At 57.8% G+C, this 20,853-nt stretch overlaps 6 protein-coding genes across 6 annotated transcripts; 5 read left to right on the plus strand and 1 right to left on the minus strand.

The window, feature by feature from the left end:
- Positions 1-577: 577 nt before the first annotated feature.
- Positions 578-3,887, plus strand: BDY17DRAFT_244135 (Glutamate/Leucine/Phenylalanine/Valine dehydrogenase-domain-containing protein; the record flags this gene model as incomplete). The annotated part of the gene is made up of 2 exons (XM_033730500.1): positions 578-3,643; positions 3,711-3,887. The coding sequence occupies 2 exons, from the start codon at positions 578-580 to the stop codon at positions 3,885-3,887; spliced, it is 3,243 nt and encodes a 1,080-aa protein (XP_033593622.1).
- Positions 3,862-5,449, plus strand: BDY17DRAFT_2491 (uncharacterized protein). The gene is made up of 4 exons (XM_033730951.1): positions 3,862-4,254; positions 4,336-4,952; positions 5,017-5,052; positions 5,117-5,449. The coding sequence occupies exons 1-4, from the start codon at positions 4,050-4,052 to the stop codon at positions 5,267-5,269; spliced, it is 1,011 nt and encodes a 336-aa protein (XP_033593623.1). The 5' UTR covers positions 3,862-4,049; the 3' UTR covers positions 5,270-5,449.
- Positions 5,450-5,825: 376 nt separating this feature from the next.
- On the plus strand, positions 5,826-7,492 carry BDY17DRAFT_288251 (mitochondrial carrier domain-containing protein). Its single transcript, XM_033732158.1, has 2 exons — positions 5,826-6,639; positions 6,729-7,492. The coding sequence occupies exons 1-2, from the start codon at positions 6,229-6,231 to the stop codon at positions 7,398-7,400; spliced, it is 1,083 nt and encodes a 360-aa protein (XP_033593624.1). The 5' UTR covers positions 5,826-6,228; the 3' UTR covers positions 7,401-7,492.
- A 665-nt stretch (positions 7,493-8,157) lies between these two features.
- On the plus strand, positions 8,158-10,116 carry BDY17DRAFT_288255 (cytochrome P450). The gene is made up of 3 exons (XM_033732159.1): positions 8,158-8,916; positions 8,968-9,694; positions 9,760-10,116. The coding sequence occupies exons 1-3, from the start codon at positions 8,232-8,234 to the stop codon at positions 10,088-10,090; spliced, it is 1,743 nt and encodes a 580-aa protein (XP_033593625.1). The 5' UTR covers positions 8,158-8,231; the 3' UTR covers positions 10,091-10,116.
- Positions 10,117-12,261: 2,145 nt separating this feature from the next.
- BDY17DRAFT_236101 (uncharacterized protein) lies at positions 12,262-13,599 on the plus strand (the record flags this gene model as incomplete). Its single annotated transcript, XM_033730297.1, has 3 exons — positions 12,262-13,299; positions 13,354-13,506; positions 13,558-13,599. Coding segments are annotated over 3 exons (1,233 nt in total), but the record flags the coding sequence as incomplete, so codon positions are not given.
- A 1,923-nt stretch (positions 13,600-15,522) lies between these two features.
- On the minus strand, positions 15,523-20,700 carry BDY17DRAFT_244162 (uncharacterized protein; the record flags this gene model as incomplete). Its single annotated transcript, XM_033730505.1, has 1 exon — positions 15,523-20,700. One exon carries the CDS (start codon positions 20,698-20,700, stop codon positions 15,523-15,525), a length of 5,178 nt encoding a protein of 1,725 aa, XP_033593627.1.
- Positions 20,701-20,853: the final 153 nt, after the last annotated feature.

Raw genomic sequence — 20,853 nt, forward strand, 5'->3', positions numbered from 1 at the left:
ATTAAAGGGATAGACTTCAAGAATGGAGATCAGCAGGACAGCGAGGCATTTTTCTTCGCCCTCTCGCACAACATGTGATCAATGCCAGCGGAGGGCGGCGGGATGCAGGGCTCGCAACGCCCTTCTCCACTTGGCAAGGGTTAGTCAGGCACGCGGTGTGGCGCGACAGGCTGTGCCGACTGCAACCGACTGCGGCATCGTGGGATTACGTGAAAATCACTCCACTGCCCGCAGATTCTGCCCCGCCGGTGCAAAGGCTGCGTGAGGCATATATAAAACAAAAAGCTGCTCGCGTCTCACATCCGTCTTTTGAATATTTGATAATAAAGCAACAGCGAAAGCGGCACATGAGTTGCCGTCTTACAACCCCATCGTTCCTTCCCCCACCAAACCGGAAAGCTTGACGGCTGCAGGAGCCTCACTTTTGCATGATTCCACCCCCCCACATCACGTGCACCTGAACGCCGTGGCTGCGTCCAGAACAACTCCCAGCTTTCAGAACACTCCTCTGCCCTCCACCCTTCTTCCTCGCCCACTCCAACACATCCTCCCCGCACAACAGAGCAGCGAGGCGAGAATGGCGTCCTCCCTACAACCCAATGGCACCGCAGCCGACCACGCCGCCGACCCCAACCCAGCGCAACAAAAGCTCCTCGACCCGCAGACCGTCCGGACTCCCGGCCGCCAACCCTCTCCTCAGCCCACACATCTTGGTGTCTCCGGTGACTCGCACGTCTCCCACGTCCTCTCCGAGTCCGGGCCCGGCTATGTCGCGCCCACCTTCGAGGGCAAGGAGCAGCAGATGGAGCGGGTGATGGACGCGGTGGAAGAGAAGGGCTTCATCCCCGCCGACCTGGTCGAGACGGAGGTCAAGTGGTTCTACAACGAGCTCGGCATCGACGACATGTACTTCTCCACCGAGTCCGCCGACGCCATCGTCAGCCACATCCACTCCCTCTACGCCGCCAAGGTTGCCGCCTACGCCCGCGACGACAAGAAGCTGGAGATCCGGTTGGAGAAGGAGGCGGCTGATCATGCCGTCTACATTGATACCAGCAGACCCGGCATCTCCAACCTCCAGGGCTCCGGCTTCGAGTCACGCATGGAGTCGAAGTACTTTGATGGCAGCAGAGGCTTGCACAGTTACCGCATGGAGTCCTTCCGCTCCAAGAGCAAGCTGCCGGATGCAACGGACGAGGAGGCTTCACTCCGCTGCTACTTCATCTACCAGTCGGTCTTCAAGAACCAGAACCCCGCGCCCGGCGAGACACGCATCGAGGAGCTGGGTGACGAGCGCTTCCTGCAAAAAGCCACCAAGAACACCCTCGACATCTACCAGCGCATCTTGGACGTCGTCGCCGTCCGTACCGGTCCCGTGATCGACATGTACGAGATTGAAGGCACGCGCGAGAAGAGATTGATTGTCGGCTTCAAACAAGGCTCTGCTCTGGGCCTCTTCGCTGCCCTGAGCGACCTGTACCACTACTACGGCTTGACGTCGTCGAGGAAATACATTGAGCAGTTTAGCAATGGCATTTCCATCATGTCAATCTACTTGGTCCCGGCGCCCGGCTCGGAGACGAACCACGCCCCAATTGAAGCCAGCATCCACCAGGTCACCAAGGAGATTTCCCTGCTGTACTGCGTTCCGCAAAACCGCTTCCAACACCACTTCATCAGCGGGCGCCTGTCTCTGCAAGAGTCCATCTACGCACATTGCGTGTGGGTCTTTGTCCAGCACTTCTTGAACCGTCTGGGCACCGAGTACAACACCCTCAAATCCGTCTTGGACATGAGCAACAATGTCCAGGCCGAGCTGCTTTCCAAGCTCAAGAAGCGCCTGCGTAACGAGACGTTCACAGCCGACTACATTCTGGAAATCATCAACCAGTATCCCGACCTCATCCGCTCCCTCTACCTCAGCTTTGCCAGCACTCACTACGTTCACACTCGTGGCGAGCAGGATGACTTCCTTCCCACGCTGTCATACCTCCGCATGAAGGTCGACCGTGTGCTCACCGATGACGAGCACAAGGACCTCATCTCCAAGAGTGCCGTCAACGAGCACCACGAGATGGTCATGACTGCTTTCCGCGTCTTCAACTCCGCCGTCCTCAAGACCAACTTCTACACCCCGACCAAGGTCGCCCTCTCCTTCCGCCTCAATCCTTCCTTCCTGCCGGCCGAGGAGTACCCCCAGCCCCTCTACGGCATGTTCTTGGTCATTAGCTCGGAGTTCCGCGGCTTCCATCTCCGCTTCCGAGACATTGCGCGTGGTGGTATCCGTATCGTCAAGTCTAGGAGCCGTGAATCTTACTCCATCAACGCCCGTCTGCTCTTCGATGAGAACTACAACCTCGCCAACACGCAGCAGCGCAAGAACAAGGACATCCCAGAAGGTGGCAGCAAGGGTGTCATTCTTCTGGACCTGCAGCATCAGGACAAGATGCAAGTGGCGTTTGAAAAGTACATTGACAGCATCATCGACCTGCTGCTGCCCCCACACAGCCCGGGCATCAAGGACCCCATTGTCGATTTGTACGGCAAGGAGGAGATTCTGTTCATGGGCCCGGATGAGAACACGGCGGATCTGGTCAACTGGGCGACGGAGCATGCCCGCGAGCGCGGCGCTCCGTGGTGGAAGTCTTTCTTCACCGGCAAGTCACCTAAGCTCGGTGGCATTCCACACGATCACTACGGCATGACTACGCTCTCCGTGCGCGAGTACGTACTGGGTATCTACCGGAAATTGGGACTGGAGCAGAGCGAAGTTCGCAAGCTGCAGACTGGTGGACCAGACGGCGATCTTGGCTCCAACGAGATCCTGCTCTCGTCCGAAAAGTACACGGCCATTGTGGACGGTTCGGGCGTGCTCATCGACCCCAACGGAATCGACCGGCCGGAACTAATGCGCCTCGCCAAGAACCGCAAGATGATCATCGAGTTCGACGTTTCCAAGCTGTCCAAGGACGGCTACCGCGTGCTCGTCGACGACAACAACGTCACCCTGCCCTCGGGCGAGGTCATCAACAACGGCACCACCTTCCGCAACACCTTCCACCTGCGCAATCAAGAGCACTACGACGTCTTCGTCCCCTGCGGCGGCCGCCCGGAATCCATCGACTTCTCCTCCGCCAGCCGCCTCATCTCCGAAGGCAAATCCACCATCCCCTACATCGTCGAAGGCGCCAACCTCTTCATCACGCAGGAGGCCAAGCTCCGCCTGGAAAAGGCCGGGTGCATCGTCTTCAAAGACGCCTCGGCCAACAAGGGCGGCGTCACGAGCTCCTCCCTCGAAGTCCTCGCCGCACTCTCCTTCTCCGACGCCGAGTTCCTCTCGCACATGTGCGTCCAGCCCGACGGCACCGTCCCGCAGTTCTACCAGGAATACGTCAAGGGCGTCCAGGCCATCATCCAGCAGAACGCGCGGTTCGAATTCGAGGCCATCTGGCGCGAGCACGAGGCGTCCGGCACGCCCCGCAGCTTGCTCTCCGATCGCCTGTCCGAGGCGATTACCAAGATGGACGAGGAGTTGCAGCAGACGGAGCTGTGGGAGAATGTGGATCTGCGACGCAGCGTGTTGGAAGATGCGCTGCCGCCTTTGCTGCTGCGGGATATCGGCCTCGACAAGATTTTGGAGCGGGTGAGTTTTTACCTCTTCCTTCACTCCTGAAATGACGTGTTTACTGACGCGACTGGTGACTCTCTAGGTCCCGGAAAACTACCTCCGCGCCATTTTCGGCAGCTTCCTCGCCAGCCGCTTCATCTATTCCATGGGCATCTCCGCCTCGCCCGTCAGCTTCTTCGCGTTCATGAACCACCGCATGGCGAGCGTCAGGCGGGGCTCGGGGACGAGCGTCAGACGGGGCTCAGCGGTGCGGACGTAAGACGTCGAGGAATGGAAGGGCCGACTGCATTGTTGTTTGTTGTCGTGTTTTTGCTCGAGGTGGCGGCGTCATGCAAGGAATGTGGAGCTTTCTTTGCATTCTTGCGGGAAAAGCGAGCACAGGGGCACGAAGAGGGGGGGTCCAGGTAATCAAAAGAGAGTAATGAGAGTTCATCGAAAAGGTTCCTTTTTTGTCCAATCTGAGAGACGGTGTTGTGATTGTGTTGTTTGGTGTGGCACGCGACGCCCTCGTTCTCGTTATCTCCTTTGCTGCTCGCACCCCCTTTGTCCTCGTCCTGTTGTCCAAACACTGCGGGTTTCGTTCTTCTTTCGACGCGCGTCTACTGGATTCGCTTCCATCTTCACTCGTGAGTATTCACCACGTTGGTCCTGTTCTATCATACTGGCGATAGTACAGTAACAGCAGGCTGATCCACCACCGCTCGAAGGCCAGCCATCCACCACCAGACAAGGAAACATCAAGATGCCCGCCGCCGACCGTCCCCGCCGCTCAGCGGCAGTGCGCGCGCGCAAAGACCCATACCCAAGCGGCGACGTCGCCAAAACCAAAGCGGCCGCCTCGCGCGTGACCAAAGCAAAGGCGACGAACAAGGCCAACACGGGCAAGAAGCGCGCCGGAGCCGCCGCGGGAGGCAAAGCGAAGGCGGCACCAAAGGCCAAAGCGTCTGCTGCTAAGCCTGCTGCGAAACCCGCTGCTGCGAAGAAGACTGCCGCCGCCAAACCAGCTGCTGCGAAGAAGCCAGCAGCTAAGCCCAAGGCTAAAGCTAAAGCAAAGTCCCCTGCGAAGAAGAAAGCGGCTGCGGTCGCGACGAAGAAGAAGGGGAATGCCAATACCGGCGCCGGGGTGCGCAAGGCGCAGTCGCCTAGGCAGAAGACGGTGGTGAAGAAGACGATGCAGACGGCGCGGCGCGGCGGGTCTGTTGCGCCTTCGTCTGGCGGTGGCAAGTCGCCTGTGTCGAAGGCGGGGGTGAGGGCGATTTCGGCGGCGTATGCGGGGATGATGAGTGCCAAGGCGCGCATGGAGGCTGATAGGAAGGGGGCGACGGTGAGTCCCTTTTTCTGGATTGGTGATGGTGGTTGAGGGGTTTGCTGATGGCGTGTGTGCTTAGCCTACTTCGCCCGCTGGAGGTGCTGCTCGTGCGAGGGTGAGTTCCATCGATGTTGCTCGGAGTAATGAGGAATGATCTTTGCTGATACAAGGAATTATAGTCCAAGTCGCCGGCCAAGCCATTCAGTCCGCCCAAGAAGGGCACCAGCCCGCCCAAGGCCAGGTCTTTCAGCCCGCCCAAGGCCAGGTCTGCCAGCGCGGGCAAGCCGAAAGGTCTGCAACAGCATTCTGCACCTGCGCTGCAGATGAAGTGAGGGAATGCGAAGAATGATGGAGAGGGAGTGCGGTGGATTTCTTAATCGGTCAGGCTTTGATTCCTGTGCATGTTCTTGAAAGCATCTCGCCTGGATTGGAAAGGGGATGTGGAGATGAGGATGTGAGAAGATGTACGAGAGACTGGTAATTCTCCTAAGTTAATTGGTCCTTTTTTTGCTTGCCACCATCGATTCGCTGTCATTTGAAAGGAGAATACGTGTGAAGTAGTACACGTTCAGCCCAAGGGGAGGGTTATCGAATGAGTTTCGCGAACGTCTCCAAAAGCTGATCACGAGAGGCTGAGGGCGTCGTCAGCGCGGATGAAAGACTGAATTTCGCTGCCATAGGCCACGCTCGGTTCAGTTGATTCGGAAGTGATGTATTGATCCTCTTTTAGCGATGTGATGTTTGGTGAGTGGAAACATGAATAGAACGAGTCTCGAAGACTCCAGATGCCCGGCACGAGCCGCTAGCCGCGCATCGCCAAACCTTATCCTTATTTGGCGCGGGCGTGGCATTATTCCGCTTCGGGCAGCGGCTGCATCAAACCATCATCAGCAGACGCATCTTTTTTTCGCGCGCTGCCCTCAAACACAACAAACATCCACCTTCCCTCGCCTTTCTCCCTCTCTCATCGCATGCTGTCGTGAATTATCACACTGCGCACCCTCTCTTCCTCCTCGCACACAACGTCACTCGTTTCCTCCCGCCAACTGCGCTGCGGAGAAATTTGCTGATCACGTTGCGCTGCAACTTCATGTTGCCAACTTCACCGTGCAAACGCAGCACACTTCACTGTGCAAACGCCGCACTCCTCGGACACGTCATCGCCTGACCGGCCTGCGCAGACGGCGCTAGCGAGTCCACCTCGAATCCCACCTCAAACCTCGCCTCAGCTCACCGCACCTACCTCCCACCTCCCTCCGATGTCTTTACCAGCCGCACACTCAAGCTTAAGATGAGCTCAATACCCCCCTCTCCCTCGAAAGCTTCGGCTCTCACCTCCGACACCGACCAACCCGAAGCGAGCGCGCCCCTCGCACCCCTCACCACCATGGACCCTCCCAACCTGGGCTTGGTCTACCGCACACGCCAATGGGTCGCTCAACAAGTGGTCGCATCGTTTCTGGCAGGAGGCGTGGCCGGAGCCATCTCGAGAACAGTGGTAAGTCCGTTGGAGCGCTTGAAAATCCTTTTGCAAGTCCAGTCGGGTGGCAGCGGGGAGTATCAGGGGACATGGAATGCGTTGAAGAAGATCTGGCGCGAGGAGGGTTTCAAGGGCATGATGGCGGGCAATGGTACCAACTGCGCTCGAATTATCCCTTATTCCGCCGTGCAATTCGGGAGCTACAACTTCTACAAACCCCTGGTGAGTCTTTTGGCGGCGACGTGGTTACACTCACCACGGCAGGCGCAGAATGCATGGTGAGAGACTGCAATTCTAACACGACAGGAAAGCTGTTCGAGACCAGCCCCGGCGCTCAACTCACCCCCTCTCGTCGCCTTCTCTGCGGCGCACTCGCCGGCATCACCTCCGTCTTCGCAACGTACCCCCTCGACATCGTGCGCACGCGCCTCTCCATCCAATCCGCATCCTTCGAAAAGCTGGGCCACAAGGACGTCCACCGCAAGCTGCCCGGCATGTGGCAGACAATGAAGATGATGTACACCAAGGAAGGCGGTGCGGCTGCACTCTACCGCGGTATCCTCCCCACCGTCGCCGGCGTCGCGCCCTACGTGGGTCTCAACTTCATGATCTACGAAAGTCTGCGCCAATACCTCACCCCCGAAGGACAAGCCAACCCTTCCCCCATCGGCAAGCTCATCGCCGGTGCCGGGGCGGGCGCCATGGCGCAATCCCTCACCTACCCCCTCGACGTGCTACGCCGCCGCTTCCAGATCAACACGATGCAAGGCATGGGCTACCAGTACAAGAGCATCCGCCACGCCATCCAGACCATCGCCGCGCAGGAGGGCATCAAGGGGCTCTACAAGGGTCTCACGCCCAATCTCCTCAAGGTCGCGCCTAGCATGGCGAGCTCGTGGCTCAGCTTCGAGATGTGCCGTGATGCGTTCATCAACCTCAAGCCGACGGATGAGCAGCTGAGGGAGGCAAAGAGCGATGACTGAACGGCGTTCAGCGTCAGCAACACGCGCCCGAGAGGCAAACATTTTGACATCATCAGCGAGAGGAAAACAGCGCTCGCCAACTCTTCATCATCGGCGGCACAGCACGTGTCTGCCCAATTCATCATCAGCGAGAGAGCAAAAGCGCTCGCCAACTCTTCATCATCGGCAACACACCATGTGCTCTGCCAACCTCTTCATCACCGGCAGCACATCAGATGCTTGCCTTTCCTCCTCCTCATCGGCGGCACATCAGATGCTTGCCAAACATCACGACATCATCGGCGACACGCAGCATGTGTTTGCCGCTACTCTTTCTTTTTTCTACTTTAGAAGGCGTCCCAGGCGAATGCGGGCATGGGACCAACAGGCTCTTAGATGGGTGAGCCAGAGCATCAGCATGGATACGATTTGGGAAGGACTCAGCGAAGCAACGGGCGCAGGGGGAGTTTGATTCTTCTCGCATTCTCCTCGACGAAACGCGCACGCTTTCTTCGCCCACAGTCCTGCGTTCTTGCGCCCACGGCGGCGGCACCTACTGCATTTCGGGTCACGGAAGATGAGCGAGGGGCCTGGATAGATGCAGTGTACTGTATGCTGCGGTGCTACCTTTCGAAATCCAAACGAGTGTGAAAAGTGTGTCCTTCCGCCATGTCTTCTGTAAGTGATAGGTTCTCTTTGACGGACGTTTGTGTTGCACCGACGCCGATATTGTTTTGCGGGTTGCTGCGTGTCGTGCATCCGAGGCAGCTTTTATGAAAGCTCGTTCGCCGCTCGTATAACCCGATACGAAGCTAGACGGCCTCCGATTGGTCGGTTCGCGTGGGTAGGTACATGGCTACCACTACATCAAGACATCATGCCCAGCTCCATCGAAGCCGGGCCAGCATCTGCGCCACGGAGAGGAGCTCGCGACGACCATATAAAGGACGGAGCGGCCAATATGTAAACCCAGACGACCCCGGCTTTCCACTTGTCTCCATATTCACATTGCCCCATCCACCTCTCACACACACATCACACCCCGGCCAACCCGCAACCATGGTGCTCTCCCAGCTCTTCCACCGCACCGCCTCCCTCCTCGTCCTCTACACCGCCACAGCATTCACAATCAACCACTTCCTCTCCCCCCTCAACCCAACCCTCTCCCTCTCCCTCCTCCTCATCACAACCCTCTACACGCTCAAACTCCTCCTCGCCGCCACCCTCAACGAATACAAACTCGACAAGCTGGGCTCGCGCGCCCCGCGCATCGCAGACTACTCGCCCTTCGGCCTGTGGACGCTGTTCCGCGCCCTGCGCGACTTCGCCGCCTACCGCAACCACGAGTTCTGGTGGCAGAATTTTCAACGCAACGGCAATCCGCGCAACCCGTACACCACCGAGTCTCTGATTTTTGGGGGCAGGCTGTGTTTTACTGCCGACGAGGAGAATGTCAAGGCGATTTTGGCGACGCAGTTTGCCGAGTTTGGCAAGGGGCCGCAGTTTCGGAAGGAGTGGAAGGATTTTCTTGGGTTGAGTGCGTTTCTTTTCATCTTTTGGCCGTTGACTTGGACTGATCACGTTACAGGCATCTTCACCACCGATGGCGAAATGTGGCATAACTCGCGCTCGCTGCTCCGCCCGCAATTCATCAAAGATCGTGTGAGCGATTTACAGAAGTTCGAGGCGCGTGTGCAAGTCTTGCTCCCCATGCTGTCGCCTGGTAAGGAGAGTGCAGACGGGCAGACGGTGCGGGTCGACGAGCTCTTCTACCGCTTCGCCCTCGACGCCGCGACGGACTTTCTGCTTGGCAAAAGCGTCGACAGCCTGTTGAACAGCGGGACCCAATTCGCCGATGCGTTTGGCGAGGTGCAGCGAGTGCAGGCGGTCGTTGCGCGCGCGGGCCCGCTGCAGCACTTTGTGCCGAAGAAGTCGTTCCACGCTGGCTTGAAGGTGCTGAACGAGTTTGTGAACCAGTACATCGACCAGGCGCTGCAGCTCTCGCCCGAGGAGCTGGAGAAGGTGACCAAGTCGGACGAGGGGTATACGTTCCTGCACGCCTTGGCAAGCCACACGCGCGATCGCCAGGTGTTGCGCGACCAGATTGTTGCGGTGTTGCTGGCCGGGCGGGACACGACGTCCGTCACGCTGAGCTGGCTGTTCTACGAGCTCTCCCGCCGGCCCGGCGTGGTGCAGAAGTTGCGCGAGGAGATTGTTGGCCGTGTGGGGGTGGATCGACGGCCTTCGTACGACGACCTCAAGGCCATGCGCTATCTACAACATACCTTGAATGAGACCTTGCGACTGTACCCGGTGTGAGTTGTGGCCGAGAATGAAACGATAAAGGCGTTGGAGGAGCGGAAATGCTGATGAAACGCAGTGTCCCGTACAACGTCCGCGAGGCGCTGGAAGATACGACATTGCCGCACGGCGGAGGAGCAGACGGCAATGAGCCGATAGGAGTGCTCAAAGGTAGGTGGTCTCTCCGAGTGCGAATCGACAGGACATTGACACAGCATCAGGCACGGCCGTGGGATACTCGACCTTTATCCTGCACCGCCGCCCCGAAATCTACCCCGATCCTTCTACCGGCTTCCAAGACTACCTGGACTTTGTGCCCGAGCGATGGGAAACCTGGACCCCCAAATCATGGACATACATTCCGTTCAATGGCGGGCCGCGGATCTGCATCGGACAGCAGTTTGCACTGACGGAGATGAGCTATGTGATTTGCAGGTAATGTCTCACCCTTTATTGTTGTTGTCGTTCGAGAGCGGACTTTGCTGATGCCATCTCGCTGCCTCAGGATCTTCCAAACCTTCTCCCGAGTAGAGAGCAAGCAGGACGAACACCCGGGCTTCAGAAGCGACATTGTGCTGCAGCCGGCCAAGGGCGTCAAGGTGGCGTTCTACCGGTGAAGTCTGAGCATGCGTCTCGAGGTGGCGTGAGGCCACGGAAGCTTGGACGCAAAGCTTGGGCGGCAGGTAGCCAGGGGCCCAAAGCCAAACACGTGAGAAAGGAACGCGCCCCCTCGACGAAAAGTATTTGAGATGAGTTTCGATGAGGAAATCCAACCCCGTGGAGTTAAGGTTGCCGACGGGAGGTGGCGTTTGTGGTTGCTTCTGTATACGGACGGCACGGGGGATTCAGGGTGATGGGATCTAGGCCTGCTTTCTCCTCTCCGAGGAGCATGATGGAGCCTAGGGCTGATACGTAGGAGGATTGCAATATGTGTATCACACTGAGCACTGCCGTTCGTTCCTCCTCGGTGTGTGACGAGCGCCTCAGAACCACCACCGGTGACTAGCGGAACGTCGTGATGTCAAGACTGCTCGAGCGCGAACGCTGAATAGTAATCGTTTGTGCAAAGAAGGCCGTTTGATGGAATTACCCGCCCCGTCGTCCGGTCTACGTGCGGAAAGGCATGGCGCTCGCTCTCCACTCCAAGGGGCTAGTGCGAACGAGCAAACAGCCGCCGCGGGTTCGATGGGAGGATCGTTGGCTTGGCTGAGGCGATCGGCGGGCAGCAATCCATGTGCAGCAACCAAGGCCGTGGGCATGGACGCGCTGGTGGGCAGCGCTGGGGCATGAACAGCCGACTCGGAGGGATGCGCGAGCGAGCGAGACACGGTTCGGGCGGGATGAAAGGCTAATTGTCGCCGACGCGCCACCCCCATTCGGCTTATCCTCCGATGTCACGGGCATGTCATCACAAACTGACACAAGGGCACGCGCGGCTCGCGTCAGCTTGCCGTCCTGTGGGGCGCCTCTTGGGTGCGATAGTGTGATGTTGAGACCGGGTGTTTTTGGCGTTGGTCGAGGGGGGTGATGTTACCTTGCTGTCGTATCTCTACGCCTCTCGTCTCTGTGCTTTGTTTGTGGGGATGGAGTGGCGGCGTCGAGAAAAAGGACCGTCATTTACATACGTGGTACGGCGAAAGGGAGGAAAAGGGATTGAGGGAAACCAGCCAATGGTGCTCGGGGATTTTTGCTTCCAACCAGGCGGCTGCAGTGCCGCGCATGCCGCGTCGGGAGTCTCGAGGTACATACGTACGGCAAGTGCAGAAGATGCAGCAGCTGCAGGAGGGCTGCAGCCGTTTTGCGCACTTCTCGTTCCCTGAACGCCGGCACGGTGACAGCAGCGTGCATTTGCATGCTCATCCCCGATCGCGATCCCAGCAGGCGCGCCGCGTTCCCATTGGGCGCGTTGGGGCGATCGTTGCCGCAAGCGGGAGGTGGCCCCGGCTGCCGCCCGGCGGGCTGGGAGGCGGAAGGGAGCAGCCTACATAAGCGCGTCGGGCTACACCCGCGCTACCGCGACGCTACTGCCGCGCGAACCTCGACACCTCCCGCGGCCTCGCGCTTCCTGCCTTTCCCCTTTCGGCCTCGACGGGCGGCCCTTTTTCATGCCTCCATTTTTCCCATTGGTCCACCCGGGGTTGAGATCGTGTGCCCAACTCTATTTCTCTCCTCGCTGCTGCTGGCTCTTCAATCCAAACCCGCCGCATTTCATCAACGCCCTGCTGCACGCACATGCTTCATCCTCGCCCCTCGCTCCACCTCCTCTCCTTCGTCCTCTTCTTTGCCATCTCTCCCTCCCTCCCCCTCCTCCCCATCTCGTCTGCAGAGCCCACCATCGCGTCAGGACTTGCATGAACTGCCATCCATCTTTTCGTTTGCACTACGGCCCCCCGCTTGTCCACGCGCGTTTGACACCTGTCGCGTCGGAAACGGGAAACATTCGTTTGTCCCCGGCCAGCATCAATCGACCATCCCAGGAGGCCTGATCGGCGGAGGATTGCCCGCGACTGATTCTTCCATCATCCCACTCTCCCCCGGATGACGCCAACTTCCACTTCCTCTGCTCTACCATCCCGCAATCATGTCGATCTCCAACATACATTCTCGCTCCGAATCCACGGCATCCAGTTCCTCCGGCGGCTCAGGGTATCAATTGATCCTCGATCACATCCTGTCTTACCCCGGCAGCTATGAGATCCCCCTCCGGACCATGTACACGCTCAACAGCACCCCCCGCGCACAACCCTCGCATTCGGGCAACACATCGCCTGGCAGCTCATCCGGCTCCCCGACCAACTCCCAGTCTCCCTTCTCCGATCCTGCCACAGCCAAGACCTTCAATGAGAACTTGATGGCCCAGTTGTCCGCACTACCCACCCAACCCACCTCGCTGCCTCCCAGCTTCATCACTTCTTTCGTGAGAAAGTGTTTCCCCGCCATCCTTCCCCATGTCGACTTCCCCCAAGCACTCACTGGCCTGGACTATCTCAAAGATCTGGAGACGAGACGAAGGCGAGAAGTCGCCGCTGCCATGGCCCGCCTCGACATCAACCGAAATACCCTCGCTTCATCATACGACGCCCTCTCCGCGCAATATCCCGGCGTGGCTCAATGGATTCAATCCATTGAGGACAAGGAGCGCAAGATCGATGCTCTCTACACCCAGCTCTACATCGGCCTCCGCCGCTGGATCCTCATCAATGAGCTGTCATTGCTCCCCTTCAACCGACATAACTGCTACGCTATGCTGAACACCCTCTACCCACCTGTCGTCACGACTCCTCCAACCTCCACCCTCACTTCCTCCATCCTCAAGAACCAACGAGACGGCTTCATCAAGTACATCCAGAGCGTGGAGAAGCATGGTCCTCGCATCTTGAAGACACTCATGGAACAAGGGCGCGCTCCTGGCGAGGAATGGGGCTGGCCGGCAGTCACCCGCACTCTCGGCATCTATCTGCAGCTCGCCAACAGCATCATCAGCGACTGTATGGAAATCACCGACGTCCAGTGCATCTCTCCTCGGAGGAACTCTTCCACCAGCGAACGACAGCCACGGAAAGTCGACTCAGGCGTTAGCTTCAATGTCACGGAAGCCCTCGACTCCCCCACCGCTCCTGTCGCTGCTCCTGTATCCCCTACCAAGGACATCCGGCCGGAAGCGCCGGCCAAGCCCGAGGTTAGCAGGCTTGACACCATGCGGCCCAAGACTCCTTCTGGCAGCGTCATGACCGGTAGATCACGAGCCACCTCCAACCCCAGACACCCCACCGCACTGGAGCGTCTCGCCCGCGGTCTCCGCACCATTGGACGCAGCCGAACAGACGTCACCGAGATGATTGCAGACGACGACGCCGCTCCCCCCGTGCCCGATAAGGCGCGAGCACTCCGCAAAATGCGGAGTATGGGAAACATGAACGGCAGCTTCGGCAACAGCGGTAGCAGCAGCGGAGGAGGCTTTTTGACTTCGTTGAAACCCCCGACGCCGCCGCTCTCGCGATTACATCCGCAGTATATGTCGCCGGCTATTGTGGCGGCGCAGCGATTTGGGGTTAAGGGGAGCCGTGAGGTGTGAATGAAAACGTCACATGCCATCTTACCTTTTTGGCACACTACGAACCTTCCTGCTTCCACCTGGCACACTTGCCCTCCGCCGCGACCCCGACTACTTGTACTTTTGTTATTTGGCGACCAAAAGAAAGAATCAGAAGAAGACTCCGCCCTCACGGGCAACGCAGCATCACTCCGCCACCGACATTTGGAGGAAAGGATGATGATGCTTGTATGTATGTACACTACCAACCTTAAAAAGAATTGGGCCAAGGACGGCAAGGAGGATGGAAAAGGGATGGGTGACTGTTTGCATTGCGGATCGCCATCATCTGGCTATTCACGTTGTCATGATGGGACGGAAGGGAAAAAGGGGATACTAGGGACAATGGCCATTGCAGCCATCACAGCACCGAGCAGCCTGCGAAAAAAGGAAATGTAGAGTGGCTGTATGTACCTGTATCGACGACCAAATCAAATCAAAATGTTAACCCGAGACCATCCGTGGAAGCAAGCGTTCGTCGATCTTTGTCTCGGTAGCCTCGTTGCTGGGTCTGCCGATCCCCTTGATGATGACCTGATGATCACGATTGCTGATCTCCTGGACGCCCATACCTTAGTCCTCTCGCCAAGCCATGCTCTACATGTTCATGAATCATTTCATTCACTCATTGCTTGTTCCCACCCTATCCCCGCCGCGCACTCGAGCAGAGAGTCTCCACCCTCGCATGTCGCCGCCTTGGCCCGTCCATCCCCAGTAAAACGGATTTGACACCTGTCTCCCAAACACAGCTCGCATGCGAACACGTTCGGAACCAGCAAACCTCACCCAAACACCGACCTGACGGGCCACCCACGCACCGAATGGGATATGCAGGGAAAGCGGAAGTGCAAGCTTCGGACCCCGTTCCCATGTGCTCGAACTGCACTGCACCTCAAACCCCTGAGACCAAAATCGGGTAGCTTTTCGCGTTTACGGAGGAGATTGCGGCTAGTGGAGCGCTTGATTTTGGTTTAGTGCCCGCCCGGGGGTTATTATGGGATGGGCCGCTGGTGACTAGGCTTTGTTAGGCAGGCTCTGCAGGGGATCTCCGACGCCTTTTTGGCAAGGGTTAAGGTGGTGCAAGGGTTGGGGTTAATTTGGTTCTTGAGGTGACCCTTTTTTGTCTTTTTACGATGATGGTTTGTGGGCAATGGGATCTTCCCCGTGGGGTGAGGGTGAGTGAGGTTTTTGGTTTTGTGGGTGTGCTGTGAAATCGCCCTCTTCTGCACGTGCTAATCGTTGCGGGAGTGTGACAGTGGTGGACGACAGTAAACGTGGATCAATGGCTGTCAGCCGTGTATTCTTGCCTTGTAGATGAGGTCGAGATGGATCGAGGCGAAGCAGTCGCGATCGAAAGGCTTGAAGGCGTCAAGCTTCCGCAGTCCGTCAAACACTCGCCTCGACCTACACGACCCCGAGTGATGTCTGTTCCGCGGAACACGTAGGTTTTCGATAGATAAGCCATGGCGGGTTCTAGAGCACGCGGGAGAGGCGTCAAGGGTATCGGCGTGTGGAGATTGTGAAGACCCCTCGAGTGCCATCATGGTCAAAGGAAAAGCGTGGCGAGCCCACGTGTTTGATCCGGCCGTATCAACGTTCTCCCCGCCCCGTGCGGGTTGGACATGCGCCGCAATAACCATCTAGACCATGTTCTGTGATGCTTCATTGTGCATCCAGAAAGGCCCAGAAGGCCCGCCACCACTGCTCTCGACCACGCCGTCGGCACTCTTGACAACATACACCACCACATCACCCCTCCATCTCCACATCGCCATCCTGCTCCGCCTCCTTCTCCGCCAGCGGCATAAAGACATCAAACCCGCCCGTGCCCATCTTCCCCAACGCCCCCACCACAATCCGCGAACTAGGGTTCTTCAAACAATCCCAATCGCCATCCACGACCGCGTCCTTCAAAAACGCCAGCGTCGTCTCGAAGCTCATCTTCATAAACGGACTCGTGTTCCCGCGGTAGCCCATCCGGCTGAACGCCTGATACTCCCCGTTGCGAGTCATGTAGTCCGCGATGAGCGTGAGATGGCGCACGTCGACGGAGATGCCGTGCCCGCCGAAAACGGCGTGCAGCTCTTGCACAATGGTGTTGCGCGCCGCTTCCACGCCGTAGTTGCGCAGGATGTCGTGCACGGAGTTGGTGTAGAGGTGGTGCGGATGGATGATGTGCTGGTAGTCCCACATGGCGCGCACGTTGACTCCGCTCGCCGCGAGGATGGGGATGTTCTTGTTGAGGGCTGTGGCTTGCTCATCGAGCATGCACGTCGAAAGGTTATCGACGGATTGCACCAGCGCCCTGTGCGCGGCCTGCTCGACGAGGTGCAGCATGAGGATTTTGGTGGTGGTCGAGTCGTACTCCATCGTAAAGGTGCAGGCGTCGCCTTTGACGTCGTCGAAGCTGAATTGCACCACGTCCTTGGTCTTTTTGTTGCCTTTGATGCGGTTCTCGCGATCTTGGGCAGACGATTTGATCGCCTGGCTTGCGGCGTCGGGTTCTGGGGTGGATCGTTGACTGCCACCGTATGCCTCGTCTTCCGGCTCGGAGTCTGAGTCGGCCTGTTGATTCTTGTTGGCCATGTCTCTCTCGTCGTCGTCCTCCATCGCCTCGTAGCCCGCTTGTTGCTTGTTGCCCTTCGCCTTGTCTTTGGTGGCATCATCGTCGCCTTCGTCGTCGGAATCATCGTTACCGCCTTCTCTCTCGCCTTCAGGCCGACTCCTCTCCTGCTCAACAGTCCCCACACTCTGCCCAACCTGTGCCTTCAAACTCTTCTCATCCCCACGCTTTCGAATCTCCTTCCTCGTTGCAGTCTGCAGGATGGGAAGGAAGCGGTGCTCAATCGTCGCCACCACATCCTCCACACTGATGGCGTACTCCTTCTCATACTCCGCGCGCGGGAACAGGTCAATTCGGACCTCGTACATCTTCGCCTCGTCGTAAGCAATGCCCTTGCCCTGCCTCTCCGTTACCGTCACCTTGTCGATGACCTCCGCAAGGCTCAACTTGGAAATGCCCTTGGCGAACTTCTTCGCATCCTCAACGCCAATCTCCTCATTGAGAGTCAGCGTCATGGTGGGAGTCGCCATGCTCTCCGCCCGCGCGGCCGTCATGAGAATCTCCCGCAAGCGCGGAATACCCAGGGTGACGTTCTTGGCCGAGTGACCCGCCAAATGGAAAGTGTTGAGCGTCATCTGCGTCGATGGCTCCCCGACACTCTGCCCCGCCACCACGCCCACAGCGTCACCGGGCTCCACGACGGATTTAAGATATCGCACGTCCAGAATGGCTTGGAAGTTCTTCTTCGTCACGCCGACGCCTTCGATGCCTTTCTTCTTGTCCCGAAGAAGGTTGTCGGAGTTCTCATCTGCGTAGTCCTTCACAGCCCTGTACACCTTCTCCGATGTGCTACCTGCGAATCTCGCCGGGGGATAGACGGCCAAAGCGGGATCTGCAGCAGCCAAATCGCCAGTCTTGCGGTACTTCTTTTCCGCCTTCTTGTTATACTCAGCCGCCTCCTCGCTCATAATTTTTTCGAAGTGATCGCGCATGCCAAACGAGTGGAAGAGACTGAGATGGTTCTCCGCGGCGAACTTGAAGTTGGTGAGGTATTGGGACTTCGCAACGTCCAGTCCATCCTCGCCGTATAGGAATTGCACCACAGTCCCATCCACGGTATCGCGAACGGACGTATCGTGCTCCACCCGTAGCCCTTCCATTCCTTTGATCAGACAGCGCTGCAGATATCCGGACCGCGAAGTCTTGACCGCCGTGTCGATCAAACCTTCACGGCCGGCCATGGCGTGGAAGAAGTATTCCTGCGGCCGCACGCCGGTCAAGAAACGATCAACGACGTACCCGCCCGCTCGCACGCTGGGATCGAACGGCTTGAAGCACGGCAGAGTCTTGCCGCTGACCATGACCGGCACTCTCCTGCCTTCCAGCACTTGCTGCCCGAGGTTACACGAGATCTGATTCGCGTTGACGCTGCTTCCCTTTGCCCCGGATGCAGTCATGGCTTGCATTTGGTTTTTGGGGAATGGCTTCACCAGTGCACTTGGAAGACACGCCTGAGTGACGGCAGAAGACAGGTCCTTGGTCGCGCTGTTTGTAAGCTGATCGAGCCCTTTCTGTTTAGTGTCGTCGCGGAGTACGTCCTCCAGGCGTCGTCGCAGTTCTCGATCGTGCGCTCCTGGGTTTTCTTTACCCAGACTGACGTACTTCGCTGCGACTTCGAGGCCGACTGTCTCTGCGCCAGCCAGGGCCTTCCTCCGGCTTTCTTCCCCTTCTGCGGTGAAGATAATGTCCTCCACGCCACAGCTGAACGCTCTCGTCTGTAACATCCTCGTCAAAAGTCGTCCGAGAACACTCAGAAGTCGTCCTGCAACAGTGTGACCGTAAGCCTCGTACACGCCGTTGACGAATCCGCCGGCCGAAGGACCGATCTGCTTCTTGTCCAGGATTCCTTGCAGCAGGTACCCGTCTTGGAACATCACAGTACTCTCTTCCTTGCCCTCCGCTCCCCACATGCGCACATCAGTCGTGCTCTTCCCGGACATGGTAAGTCCCTGATGGGTGTTAGGGGTGACATTCTTCAGCACCGAGGTGATGACCTGTTTGCCCGTCCACAATTTCTTCGGCTTCCAGATCGCAGGCGGCACCGTTTCGATCCTGCCGTTTGCACAATGTCCACTCTCCGGTCGTAGAGCGGCATACAACAATTGCATGTACTCTGCTCGGTCGAATAAGGTGTCGCGATTCGTTAACCAGACTCCCATGCTAATGTGATCCTGAATCAGACCACGCAGTGGGTTTCCAGCCGTGCCGGAAAGATATTGGTGATCCGTATCAGCAATGCTCAATGCCTCTGCTCGCGCCACTTCATTCTGGGGAAAGTGCAGGTTCATCTCGTCACCATCGAAATCGGCATTGTACGTGTTGCAGTTGGTGTAGTGCATGCGGAGCGTCTTTTCGCCGGGCAGTACTCGTGCTCGATGACACATCATCGATGGCTTGTGGAGGGTCGGCTGACGGTTCATGATGACAATGTCGCCGTTGTTCAAATGTCTGTGGACCTTCTTCGGCCTCGTGCCGCGAGCGCCAAGACCAGAAGTGAATGTGGATGGGGCCAGCAATTGATTTGCCAACGCCGTACGCTCGTCGGCACTCTTCCTCGCCAGGTTGACGACCGATCCATTCTCGTTTTCGATGGCGACGGCGCCGGGCCAGACAGATGCCCCATTCCGCACTGCTTCTTGCAGGTCCTCGACGTTCCAAGGCGTGACGGGCTCCGGATACGTCAGCTTTACCGCAAACACTGGCGGGACGCCGATTTCGTTCGTCTCGATGTTCGGGTCGGGAGAAATGACCGTTCGCGCGGCAAAATTGACACGCTTGCCCATCATGTACTTGCGGAACATGCCCTCCTTCTTCTCGAGCTTCTGCTTGACACCGTCTGGATTTCTGCGGCCGGCTACACCAGTGACAGGGTTGCGATCTCGGTCGACCATGGAGTTGACGGCATCTTGCAGCTGCACCCATGCGTTTTCCAAGTCGACTTCGGTTCGCTTTCGGTAGCGGGGGGCCACCTCTCCCTTCATCTCTCGGCGGATCAGGTGCATGGTGTCGATGATGTTCAAAATGTTCTTGTAGAGCGTGTTCTCCTGGGCTTCGGCGATCTCGTTGTTGCCTGTCTTCGCTTCTGGTCGGAACCGATTCGGTGGGACCAGGATGTCGTTGACGAAGAACATGTCTGCCGAGACTGCAGGTGCAGGGGATTTGCTCTTCTCCTCTGATTCTATTCGTTGGCTGCCTCCGTAGACAAGACGTAGAAGCTCCTGCTCATTCTCAAACATCACCTCCAGCTGATCTCGCACCCGCTGCGGATTGAGGTATTCATCGGCTTGTTTCGTCTTTGCGCTTGCAACCTTCCCATCGCCAGCAGCATCGTCAACCATGCCACCTGCAATTTCAGGCTCGTCCTCGCTCGAATCCATGTTCACATCATCGCCCTCATCGTCTTCTTCTGAAACACCGTCCATGTCCGCCACGCCCTCGTCGATGTCATCTCTCTTTCTCTTCTGGCCAGCCTTCGCCTCAGCCAGTGCCCGCTTTCTTCGCTCGAGCACAGGGTCTTTGGCAACATGCCCGCCTTGGATGTTCTTCAGCCTCTCCTTCTCCGACAATGGTTTCCGGAAAATCTTCACGAATCGATCTTTTCGATATGTCGGGTTGATGGCGTAACATTTGTTGCATTTTTTCGATTTGGTCATATCTCGGATCAACTCCGAGATGATCCTCTGTCGAGCAATAGCGGTGGCCTCCGTCTTCTCCGAGTTGAGCGTGCCATCTCTTCGCGCGTCCGCGACGGCACGATTGACGAATGACTCGTAGATGCTGATCCAGTGCCGCGCATCTTCATCTTTCTCATCCCCAGAATCATCGTCGGTATCGGCATCGGCTCCAGCGCCCGCAGCGCCGCCTTTGCTCCCAGCACTTTGTCCCGAGGTGGTGGCCAACTCTTTCTCTTCCTTCAGTAGACCAAACCGCACCAATCTCAGGCGACACATGTATTTGTTTGCCTGTGCTCTGCCCAGCTTCAATCGATTGCAAAAGGTACAAGTCGCTCGCAACAATCGCAAAGTCTGATCGAGGAAGGTGGGGTGATAGCAGGGCGCAGGCAGCTCGATGTGACCACAGTGACCGGGACATTGGGGGGTCTTGAGACCACACGTCGTGCAAGCATTATCGCCAAACTGTCCGAGCTCTGATGTGTAGAGACCGCCGGGAATGGGGTTCAGTAGGCTGTCAAAGGTGACGGAGGAGGTAATTCTCTTTGCGGAGAGGGCGCGAATGTCGGCGGAAGTCAAGAAGCCGAAATGAACGCCTTCGAGGGACGAAGACACCGGCTGTGAGGTGTTCATCGTGGGGTATGTGTTGGCTCGCGGCCTTGCGTCCTGTCGATACTCGACGCCGTGAAGTTCCATATCGCCCTCGAACTTTTGACAACTTTTTTTGGTTGCGGGCCGACCCGTCCTCCGCTCCGCTTGCACGTCCGCCGCAGTCAAGCTTGTGCC

Source organism: Neohortaea acidophila, assembly GCF_010093505.1.
Source record: "Neohortaea acidophila strain CBS 113389 unplaced genomic scaffold BDY17scaffold_1, whole genome shotgun sequence".
Lineage (NCBI taxonomy): Eukaryota > Fungi > Ascomycota > Dothideomycetes > Mycosphaerellales > Teratosphaeriaceae > Neohortaea > Neohortaea acidophila.